The 12,342-nt window shown below is 32.1% G+C and overlaps 1 protein-coding gene across 1 annotated transcript; it reads left to right on the top strand.

Annotated features, from left to right (window-relative positions):
• The first annotated feature begins 5,075 nt into the window (after positions 1–5,075).
• Aprt (adenine phosphoribosyltransferase) lies at positions 5,076–11,943 on the top strand. Its single transcript, XM_076501754.1, has 4 exons — positions 5,076–5,279; positions 7,273–7,510; positions 7,613–7,691; positions 10,172–11,943. Exons 1-4 carry the CDS (start codon positions 5,197–5,199, stop codon positions 10,306–10,308), a joined length of 537 nt encoding a protein of 178 aa, XP_076357869.1. The 5' UTR covers positions 5,076–5,196; the 3' UTR covers positions 10,309–11,943.
• Positions 11,944–12,342: the final 399 nt, after the last annotated feature.

Here is a 12,342-nt window from a genome sequence, read left to right on the forward strand (position 1 = left end):
AATAACGATATCGGTACGACATGGCCAGGTGGTTAAGGCACTTGACTTGTAATCTGAGGGTCTCGGGTTCAAATCCTCGTCACACCAAACATGCTCGCTCTTTCAGCTGTGGGGGTGTTATAATGTGACAGTCAATCCCACTATTAGTTGGTGAAAGAGTTGGCTGTGGGTGGTGATGGTTAGCTGTCTTCCCTCTAGTCTTACATTGCTAAATTAGGGACGGCTCGCACAGATAGCCCTCGAGTAGCTGTGAATATTTGTTTTATTTTTATAATTCAATGTTAATATATTTCTATAAAAATATAACAGTAATGTCTGTTGTACGTTCATGTAACTGTTTCGCAGGGAACTTCATCATATTTGGTATGGAGGATTATCTCGTCCAAGAAGAAATACTCATAAAGTTTCACTTTTGAATTTTGCGTTTTTTATAACTACTTCGCCCCCTGATTATGGATCTTCACCAAGTAGCATGATGGTGTGTTGGGTCCATGAAGAAATACATCCAAACATATGGTTTCACGTTTTTGTGTTTTGCAGTTTTTATGGGCGTTTTTGAGTTTTTTACAATTATGTCATCACTTACACAGTTATGAATGGATTTTAACCAAATACAGTGTGAAGCTTCCTTGGATTCCAAAGGAGGTGGCCTGGTATGGCCGAGCGCGTAAGGCGTGCGACTCGTAATCCGAGGGTCGCGGGTTCGCGCCCGCATAGAGCTAAACATGCTCGCCCTCCCAGCCGTGGGGGTGTATAATGTGACGGTCAATCTCACTATTCGTTGGTAAAAGAGTAGCCCAAGAGTTGGCGGTGGGTGGTGATGACTAGCTGCTTTCCCTCTAGTCTTACACTGCTAAATTAGGGACGGCTAGCACAGATAGCCCTCGAGTAGCTTTGTGCGAAATTCCAAAAAACAAACAAACCAAAGAAGGTCAATTTCGATGTTTTGATAAAATCTTGAGAGACATTTTGATGGGTTTATAAATTAGCTGTTTTTTAAGCGACTTTCAGTACTGTATACAGTAAAATTGAAAAAAAAACCACCAACTCTTGGACTACTCTTTTACCAACTAATAGTAGAATTGGCCGTCACATTATAATGCACTCACGACTGAAAGAGCAAGCATATTTGATGTGACAAAAATACGCAAGAAATGTTAGAAATAAACGAAGCTTGGTTGAAATTGGTCTAAAGACTACGAAGTAGTTTGTAGACAAACAATTTATTTTAGTTTTGTAAGTATATAAATATCTCATTCTGTTGAAACTTAAATTATGTAATGCTTATAATTATAATTCTTGGGGATTTCAGTTAGGCCTATTTTCAAAAGTGTTTGAATAGTCGAAATATATATATTTACTTATTGTTTAACATTACCACTTGTTGGTTTAATACCAAGCTATATAACCTAATCATTAGATTTTATTTTATTATAACTTCATTGATTAAAAAATGAACAATATTATATTTTTAACACTTTATTTAAAGCGTTAATTTAAACAAACGCTTTATTCATTTATTTATAGATTAATTTAAAAAAACTTCTGCCTCAAAAGGTTCAGTCCAGGCTTGATATTTCGGTACATTAGCGTAAAATTACACTAGACTTCAGAAAGGTATGGTCTTTCTGTTTTATGACAGGTACTTAGAGATAAAATAAAAACACAAAAAGCATAAAAGTCACAATAGAACATTACTTTTCTATTATTATTTCGTAAACGTGGAAGGTAAAATTATGTTGTACTTCGTTAACTTATCTTAACCCTACAGTTTTGCCGTCGTTCAAGTAACCAGCCAATTTCAGTTTGCTAGTGGAGTGTCAAGAAGCCCATGGATAAAGCAGAATATTATAATCTTACTTGTAAATAGATTGTATGCGTAAACAATTTTCATTATTCGTATACATATAGGAGTAATTTTAGTAAAAAAAATATATATATAGGATGAACTGAAGACGGACCTGTAATTTTTAGTCCCGTTAATTACTAAGAGCGCCGTAACTTACGTGACTGGGTTTCAAAATCAAGCGATCATGAGAGATGATTTTCCGACAGTCAACCAAACACATGGCTACTTCATCTCCACAATAACAGTAGACTCACTTATCTAGTATGGGAAAGAATGAGTGTAGGAGTTTGTTGCAAATGAATTAAAGATACAAGAAAGGTGTAAAGTTGAATAAAAAGAAGTTTTGTTCACGATATGACGAAGAAAATGAAAGACGGCAACAGTGGCTGATTGTGGAGATTATGTTTTGTTAAGTTAGAATGAAACAAACATATATGGAAAATAAGAAATTGTAACACAATTAAATAAAAAAATAATTAGTGTATTTATTAAACGAAAAGGAACATAAAATTTCCTTGAAAGAAAACTAAATTAAAATGATTTGACTGCTTCTCTGAAAAAAAAAAGAAAAAAGAGAAGCACATTCGACAATCAAGATGATCACCGCCACCACTTCAGAGCTAGTTATGATCTTCGAAGACAGAAGCGAATTTGACTAATTCATAATAACTACTCTCAAAAATCTTTTTTTTTTTTCTGTAGCTGGCCCATCGCAAAATGGGCTCACAATAACTCAAAGTAGTTTTGCTTCATGTGACATTTCGTTTGTTTGTTTGTTATTGAGCACAAAGCTACACAAAGGGCTATTAGTGTGCTCTGCCCACCGCGAGGGGCAAGACAACTCATAGAGCAGTCCCATATGCATACAAAAAGCGACATGGACATAATACAATCATCCCATGAAGCATCCTTTTCCACCGAATTGTCTTACAAGTGTCACCTAGGGTTAAATTGTCATACAGCGTCCATAAGACTTAGTATGTTTAGATTTAGAACTTCGGAAAAATTTACTACTCTGTAAATATTATATATGTATAGTGGTGTGGCATTTGTATGCAACAAAATGTTAATACTGAATTTAATTACTATACAGAAATAAGGGTTTGGCAGAAATCCTTAGATACACAGATGTAATATTTCTTTTTTCATCCGTGGAAGATGAGAAATTTGATAAGAATCCAAGCGATTAGTTGGTTGTTGGCGTTTTTTGGCGCAAAGCAACTATGCTATCTACGCCAAGCGAATAATAACAAGAACGAAATAAAATGAAGATAGAATGAACTTATAATGATATCAATCAATAAATGAAACACGTACGAATGAAAAAGCGAAAATATCACAAATAGTAATTCACAAGAATACAGCAGATCGGCGAGCATTTTAAGGTCTGTGTAATAAACCTTTGTTTGTTTGTTTTGGAATTTCGCACAAAGCTACACAAGGGCTATCTGTGCTAGCCGTCCCTAATTTAGCAGTGTAAGTCGAGAGGGAAGGCAGCTAGTCATCACCACCCACCGCCAACTCTTGGGCTACTCTTTTACCAACGAATAGTGGGATTGACCGTCACATTATACACCCCCACGGCTGGGAGGGCGAGCATGTTTAGCGCGACGCGGGTGCGAACCCGCGACCCTCGGATTACAAGTCGCACGCCTTACGCGCTTGGCCATGCCAGGCCATAAACCTTTGTTATGAGATGATTACAGAGAAAGAAACCTAGCATGACCAGGTGGTTAAGGGACTCGACTCGTAATCTGAAGGTTGCAAGTTCGAATCTCCGTCACGCCAAATATGCTCGCCATTTCAGTTGTAGGAGCGTTATAATGTGACGGTCAATACCACTATTTGTTGGTAAAAGAGTAGCCTAAGAATTGACGGTGGGTGGTGATGACTAGATGCCTTCCCTCTAGTTTTACACTACTAAATTAGGGACGGCTAGCGCAGATAGCCCTCGTGCAGCTTTGCACAAGTTTCAAAAATAAACAAAGTACTTCACTAAGTCTATTTTTCTTATTGTAATTTCTCCTAATATCCCACCTGATTTACAATTATATTAAAATATTAATTTACAAATACTTTTCCAAAAAGGCATTAACTATTCGTTAGAGAGATAGTTCATAACTGTTAATATTTCTGTTGGAGTTTTGGTTTGAATTTCGCGCAAAGCTACACGAGGGCTATCTGCGCTAGCCGTTCCTAATTTAGCTGTGTAAGACTAAAAGGAAGGCAGCTAGTCGTCACCACCCACCGCCAACTCTTGGACTACTCTTTTACTAACGAATAGTGGAATTGACCGTCACATTATGACGCCCCCACGGTTAAAACAGCAAGCATGTTTGGTGTACGGTGATTCGAACCCGCGAAGTAAGAGTCAAGTGGCTTAACCACCTGGCCATGCTGGGCCTTCTATAGATGTTAGTTATTAACAAGTTTTAAAAAATGAACATAAGAACCAACATAATAATTTTCAGTCGAAATACCATAAGCTTTGAAGTAAAAGAAAAATTAAGAATTTAGGAGTTTTCTCTGGATTAAAAAAAAACACGTAGATGTTATTTAATTCAAATAGTTCAGTGGCATAAAATAAAGCAGAAACAAAGGAAATCGTTTTAAGTCCTAGGGTCTTAGGATGAAATTCGTACATTAGTCGCAAACACATTTTTAAATTTTTAAATGAAAATGATTTCTACTGGTAGACCATGTGTTAAGTTTAATTTACAAAAAAAGTTCTTAAACTTATATTTAAAGATTGTTTATTTTGCGTTTCATTTAGATGATTAAACTAACTGATAGCTAATGAGTTGAATGCTGTCTTGGTCATATTTGCTATTTGTGTATTCTTTATTTCTGTGAAGCATAAAGCTACACCATGGGCTATGTGAGCTCTGCCCACCGCGTTGTTAACGTTTTAAACCCTCAGACTTTTCGTAAGTTACAGTGTGTGTGTTTCTTGTAACAAAGTCACATCGGGCTATCTGCTGAGTCCACCGAGGGGAATTGAAGAGTTATAGTGGGGGGGGGGTTACTGAAATATAATTAGCGGGCAGTCGTTCACATGCAGTATGTTTCGCTTTAAACACTAAACATTTTAAAAGAAGATTACCAATGAAAATCTCAAAATGTTTACAAGTAATTTTGATTATAATGAAACTTAGAGCAACGATTCGAAGTGCAATTATTCATTTCCAATTCTGTTTTTCTTTATTGGAAAGTGATAATTTATATTAGGATCACAGATGGCGCTGAATAACTTTACTGAATTGCGTAGTAATTAGCTAACATAATCTTTCGTGATTGGTTTCAGAAGGCAATTTATTAATGCTGATCATAATTTAATTAATTTAAAAATGGGCTGTAGCGATATTACTAATAGAGTTCGTGAAGCAATAAAGTCTTATGATAATTTCCCTAAAGAAGGGATTATCTTTCGGTAAGACTGGTTTAGTATTACATATAAATGTTTGACAAATAATTGAAGTACATGTTCAAGTTAAACTAGACAATTTCATGTTCAATTTTTTTTTTTAATGTTAACATTAATGTATATACACTGAAGACTAAAAGGCTAAAATGCCTCAAGGCCTGACTTTGTTACAACTAGCATGGTGGCAGTCCTTATTTTCAGTTTATTATTCTTTATAGTAACAGATGAAGAGTGATTTCCTGTGCAAGTTATTTTTATGATATCTATCTTGTGGTTTCATTTTCGATATTCTACCAACAATGAAATACTATAGTTGGTTTTAAGAATAGTTTGAAACGACTTCAGTTAAAACAGTTTATCAAAATTAAGTTTAATTTGAATAACTGTTTACTTGAGGTGGAGATATTTATTTTAGTGATATTAAAGTACTACTAGCACGAAAGTTTTGATGCTCAGAAGCAGTACCTTATCACGGGTAATAACTTTCGAAAGTTTTGTGTATAGTACTGACTTAAGTCTTGAACTTTTCACCATTAAAAAGGCTGATCCAAATTTGAATTTCTTTGCACTAAGTACTGTAGGTAGGATTTAAAGTTGTATGAAATTGGTACATTTCATTTTAAGTGTTGTGAATGACTCATGGAATGAAATGAATTGCAGTACAAACTTAAATATGTAGGTAAGTAGGTGAAAACTTTGAGGGTCCAGTTGCATTTTTTGTTTTTTCTTTTGTTGGTGAATTATCAGGTAGACAGTAGCATTGCCTTTGTTATATAGGGATGGCTCATATTGGTCATCAAAATGTATTATAAATATTTGCTCTGTAGATTATAAGAACTTTACATTGTTATATTTCATAACAATGTTAATGTGAAGACTGAGTTACAAATTCTGGGTATATATGTAAATATCATAGCATAAAAGTGTTAATTTCTTTTTTTTATTCTGTGATAACTGAAACAACTGATGTCAGTCAGTGGCTTTAAGGTGACATTTTCAAATGGAGTATCTGCTTTTGTAAGTTTTATTAACTGATAGTAATTTTAAAAAAAAATCATAATTCTAGTGTAAACAGTGCTATTAACTCCCTTTGAAGTTAGTTTTTTATGAATTTGATGTTCTTTTATAAAGCTTAAGTACAGAGTGAAATGTGAATTGCAAGCTAATAGTAATAATAGATGAACAATACATATTACAATTGAAACCTTAATGTATCTAAGACTTGGTTATAAATACAACCTTTTTATGTTATTGAAACTGCACTAAATAAACACAAGTAAACAGAAAAAAGTTTTCAAAAAAAGGAAGTAATTATAGGGATAAATAATATAAAAAATTATGCAAATAAGATAGTAGCAATGACATTTGCATCTTCCCTACATAATAGCACAGACAAGAATTAACATATAGCAATATGTATTAACTATTAAATCAATATTTAATTGAATAACAATGACATTTGCATCTTCCCTACATAATAGCACAGACAAGAATTAACATATAGCAATATGTATTAACTATTCAATCAATATTTAATTTCTTTTTTTTTTTGTCTCTTAACACTACTAAACTGTGTGCTTGTAACGTTATGTAGGAAATGTGAATAGTTATCATTACTGGCTACTTTGCACTATTTTTGAAGGATTGATATCAGTCATACTAATATTGGTTATCATATTTTTCAGTTTTTTTGTTGGCTTGTAGAATTATAGAATGGTCACGTGACTGTTTGTGTGCTTTTATTGGATGGATATACGTCAATGTGAGGGGTGACATTTAAGTTGGTTGTGAAGTTTTAATTGGTGACTTTGTAAGATGAATGATGTGATAAAAACAAAAGTATTATCTAAGTTAATTTAATTAAGTTAACATGATATCTCTAGTTTTTTTTATTTTTGATACACTAGTAAACAATATTGTTTCAAATTTGGATCAGTTTATTTCACAGAATATATTAATAAACACATGTATGTTTAATCACTTGTTTTTTATGTGGCAGAGACCTACTTCCAGTTTTTAGAAAGCCTGAGTTGTTTGGTGATTTAACCGATTATTTATGTGATAAAATACGTGCAAAAGTTCCAGGAGTGAAAGCTGTGGTAGGTCTTGAGGCTCGAGGATTTCTTTTGGGTCCAGTTATTGCACTGAAGTTAAAAGTTCCTTTTGTTCCTATCCGGAAAGTAGGAAAGCTTCCTGGCTCAGTTAGAAAAGTATCCTATTCTCTCGAATATGGAATGGTAAGCGACAGTTCCATACTCTTTGTACAGGAAGAGAAAATTACAGAGTATAATAATGGAAAATATTAATTTCATGGTTTTTTTGTTGTTTTCTTTTTCTAGGATTCATTTGAGATTCAGGCAGAAGCTCTTAACTGTGGTGAAGAAGTAATTATAATAGATGACCTTCTAGCCACTGGGGGTATGTGATTCAAATTTCTTGGTTGATATATCAAGCTGTAACCTTGTGAATAACATTTCATCAACTGCTGTTACACATTTAAATTTTCTTGTTGGTGGTATACATATTAATTGTATACATTAGTACTGTAGTTGTTATAAATCCAGTTAAAAACAAGGGCACCTTTGCATCCACTAAAAGAACAAAAATAGACCATGAAAATCAAAGTAAATATAGCATTCCATATTATGTATGTATATATATATATATATATATATATCCAACAAAGTTTAAGTAAATTCAAACTAACAGTATATCATCAGGCAAAATATCTGTGAAAATTTATTACTGGAACAGAAAAATAATTTCATAAAGCAGTTTTAGTCTAAGTATTGTTAAGGCTCAATTTCTTTATCCTACACGAGTCTTTCTATTTCCATCCTTTTCGAGCCTCTTGTTCAGACTACTCACAAGCAGATAATTCAAGGTTACTTTCTTAACCTTAAGATGGCCTAGGAAGGTTGAAATGTTGGTCTCTCCTTATCAGTAAAAGTGTTAATACCCAGACTAGCTGTTCTGAGATATTTCAAGCAGGTTTCTCGTAATTAAGAAGGTCTAAGTGTTTGAATCAAGTTACCTTTAGTTTTACTAGTCTCCAAAAACTGAAATCTTCAAGATTTCTTTGTGGTTCAATTTTTTTAAACCAGATATATTTCTAGTAGCATATCTGAATATTTTCCAATCTGTTGATTTCCTTTTTGCAAAGTGACTAAATCTTCATATAATATTCTGAATTAGGCTAGTTAGGGAACAGTGTATATATGTATATATTTTATTTCACTGTGGCTATTTTAAATTCTCATCAGCTGCTAGAAGGACATACCTGAACACAATTGTAGAGTTAATAAGACATGACACTTATTTCTAGAAATTGAGAAAAGTTAGGTTGCAATCTCAATGAGAAATGCAACATAAATAACAGCTCTGTATATATACCTTCTGTAATCTGAAACTACAGCTGAAAACCCATTCTATTTAGGAATACAAGTTTTCTCACTAAGGAAAATATTAGTAATATAAAAGGGTAAAAACATTTTTCAAGAGTATTACTTTCACCTCTAGAAACAAGAGATGTGAAATCTCCATCCTCTCCCCCAGATGTTTTCTCTGATTTCTAAATGAAAGGAGTACAAGTATTACCATTTTATTCTCAATCTCTTAAAACTTTAACTTTTTTGTGAGCTTGAAATTGTTTTTATCTTGAAAGAGTGCAAATAATACTGACATTATTTACAATATAGAGTGGTTTGTGAATATGTACTCACCATGGGATAACCAACTTCACAGACATTTTTAAGCTGAGCAAGTACTTTGATAATGCACAAAATATGAAAATTAAAATAATTTAATTTGCATTGATGAAAAAGAAGAACTTAAGCAGCATTAAAAAGTTATTTCCTAAATAAAAGTTTTCTAGCTTAATTAGATATTACAACATTTTTGTCTTTTTGGTTTTACATGAACAGTAGCCACAGTTACGACAGAAAGTGTTCATACCCCTGTGTTGTGAGTAGTTTTTTGTTCATAACTTAAAACGTATCACGATTAGACTAGTAGACATATAATATATTATAAATATTATACTAACACACATCTACATAAATTTTTATGTAAATTAAACGACAAATAAACTGTTTATAAACAAATAACCTAAAATAGGAGGAGCAGAAAGTGTTTGTACATTTCAGAACATGTGAAAAAAACTGATATTCCCATAACAATTTTGTTTAGTTTGGCAAATAAACTACATTACACCATTCCAGAACAAGACACTGGCTTCATAATTATTGGAATTTAGCCAGCAAAATATTTACTTCCGGCAATTTAGCACTATCTCCGTCATTATCTGCTTGGTCATCATAACTAGTATCAAAATAGTAGTTTTAGTTATCAGTAAAATGCTACTATCTCAACTAACTAGTTTCAAAATAGTAGTTTTAGTTGTCAGTAAAATGCTACTACCTCAACTCACTGGTATCAATATAGTAGTTTTAGGGGAAAAAATGCTACCAGGTGTACTTTAATTTTGAATTCTGATGAACAGGAAATGTTTTGAAATGTTAGGAATAAAATTCACGTTTCATTGTAATTGTGAAACCTACATTCATTTATAATTAATTCTATGGTTTGTAGTTTTAAAACAGTATTATTCAAGTATGTTATTGTTTTTATAACAACTGTATAAAAAAGTAGGTCAAATAATTCCAAGTTTTTATAAATATTACCTTCAACTTCCAAATTTATAATAAACACATTTCTGCATTGTTCATCCTTATGGTTAGTTTAAATTTTGTGCATTTATTTACAGGTTATTTGAAATTTTACTGACTGCATTGAGGTGAATAGAAAATTTTGTATTCATTTTCAATAATATTTGGTTTAATTTGGCATTTAACCAGTATTTATTTCATTCTTTGAACATAAGTAATTTCTTATTTTAGGAACCATGCAAGCAGCTGTTCAGCTATTACAAGAGTGTGGAGTCATAGTGGCAGAGTGCGTTGTAATAATTGAATTGACAGAATTAAATGGAAGAGAAAAAATAGCTGTTCCATTTTTTTCAGTTTTGCAAATATGACATTTTCTAAATGTATGTATCAAAATTCATTGAACTTGAAAAATGTTTTGAATTACATTTAAAAAATATGGAATAAGAATTTGATTAAGGGTATTTTAAGGGTATATTTTTGGGCTAAATTGTTTTCAGTACCTGAGAAAAAAAACCCACTTTGCACAAATTATTTTATGCTTCATTTTTAAGTAATTAAGCCTTTATGTCTAAATGCATAAAGCTTCATGAAATGAAACCAATATTTACTGTATGCTTGATTTTCTTAACAAAGACTTAAGTTGCACACATATAGTCCATTGTGTAGCTTTGTGCTTAACTCAAAACAAAACTGGTGATCCTTTTATTTTGGAATAAACCTATTATATTTCACTCTTCTTTTTCTTGATAATAAACTGAAAATAAAGCAGTTATTTTTGTTTAAAATTTAAAGACATTTTACCTCAATTTTAAAAACACAGAAACATTTGCAAATGTAGCACAGACAAATGAACTTAAGGTGCAAACTACAATACAGAATTATCCTGGCTGGAGAGAATGTTAATTGCATCATCACTACATAATAATGCAGACACACAGTGTAACAGAATGTTAACAGACAAAAATAAGATAAACTCGGTTGTGATTAAATAGTTATGTCTTGCTAAATGTTAGTTATAGTGGAATTGGTACGAAGGCTATCCCTACCACCTTATTTACGTTGTTTTTGAAGGATTTATATATTAGCCGCCCCCTACCTTTACTTTTTCTTTTTGAAAAGTTTTTGCTTTAAATAACAAACCGAACACGGGTCCAGTTACCAGACAGGCGTAAATTATAAAGGTATTTATTAAATTTACGTAAGTAAATATGTTGAATGAAGGTGGATACCTTTAAAAACATAAATATTCATGTGGCTTCAAGCTTGTAAATATGAAATAAACTACGTTTTTATGTAACTATTTCACTCAACACAATTCATAATGTAAACAACTAATAGGCTTAACATTAACGAAAATAATGGTAGTAAAAACATATATATATATATATATATAATATATACCAATACATTTGGCCCCAGCTGTTTCAGATGTTGATATTCTATACCGCTTATAAAATTTGTCGCATTTTTGTGGAGTTCTTGCATTTGTTTCAGACGATACAAAATGGAACGAAATCGCTATTTTGCTAACGAATACCGGTGAGTAACTTTCGGATCCCATAAACCTTTTTGCAACACCATTTTAACATGGTAGCAAAAAAACATACCTATCGAAATACATATTTCCAATAACTGGCATATTAATCTTAAAGGCGAAATGAATTCACGTAAAATTCTAAAAAATCAAAATATTCTTCAAAACAAGAAGTTTACAAATATTTAAAAATAACATGTCTTTTACTGCAGTCACCCACACATAAACGATAGATTAAGTGAAGTCTTTTTAGAAAGTATGGTGAGAGTGTTGACAATAACTTAAAAAAAAATTAGATGTTGACCAAAGAGACCGGGTTGTAGACTAAATATAAAATCACAAATGAATAAAGGAGAGACAAGTTCTATTTCATTATATGTTTTATCATTGTTTATAAAACCATTATATTTGTATGCTATCCTCCTAAAAGTATAAAAACTATGAATAATAAAATCAAAATTGTCGGAACTCCGATGTTTGATTTTTGTTTTTTTTAATTAAGAGTAAATAACACGAAAACGATATTTGTTGGCACAATGAAAGGTAAACTAATGGCAGTATCCCTGATGATGGTAACTGTTATTCGAAACCAGTCAGCCGTAACTAATAATAAAGATTTTACCTTTCACTGAGAAAAAAAAAATTGTTTTCGTGCATTCATTCTTAATATATTAACATATCGTGCCATGAAAATAAAATAGATTTTCAAAATTAATTTTTTAATGAAAATCAAAATTGTCAGAACTCGGATGATTCGATTTATGATGTCAAGATTATACAGAAATTTAAAGGAAGCTATGACATTTATTACTGTCCTGCTTCCCGGCATGGCTAGGTGGGCTAGCTGCCTTCCCTCTTGTCTTACACT

The sequence above is a fragment of the Tachypleus tridentatus genome, chromosome 5, assembly GCF_004210375.1.
Source record: "Tachypleus tridentatus isolate NWPU-2018 chromosome 5, ASM421037v1, whole genome shotgun sequence".
Lineage (NCBI taxonomy): Eukaryota > Metazoa > Arthropoda > Merostomata > Xiphosura > Limulidae > Tachypleus > Tachypleus tridentatus.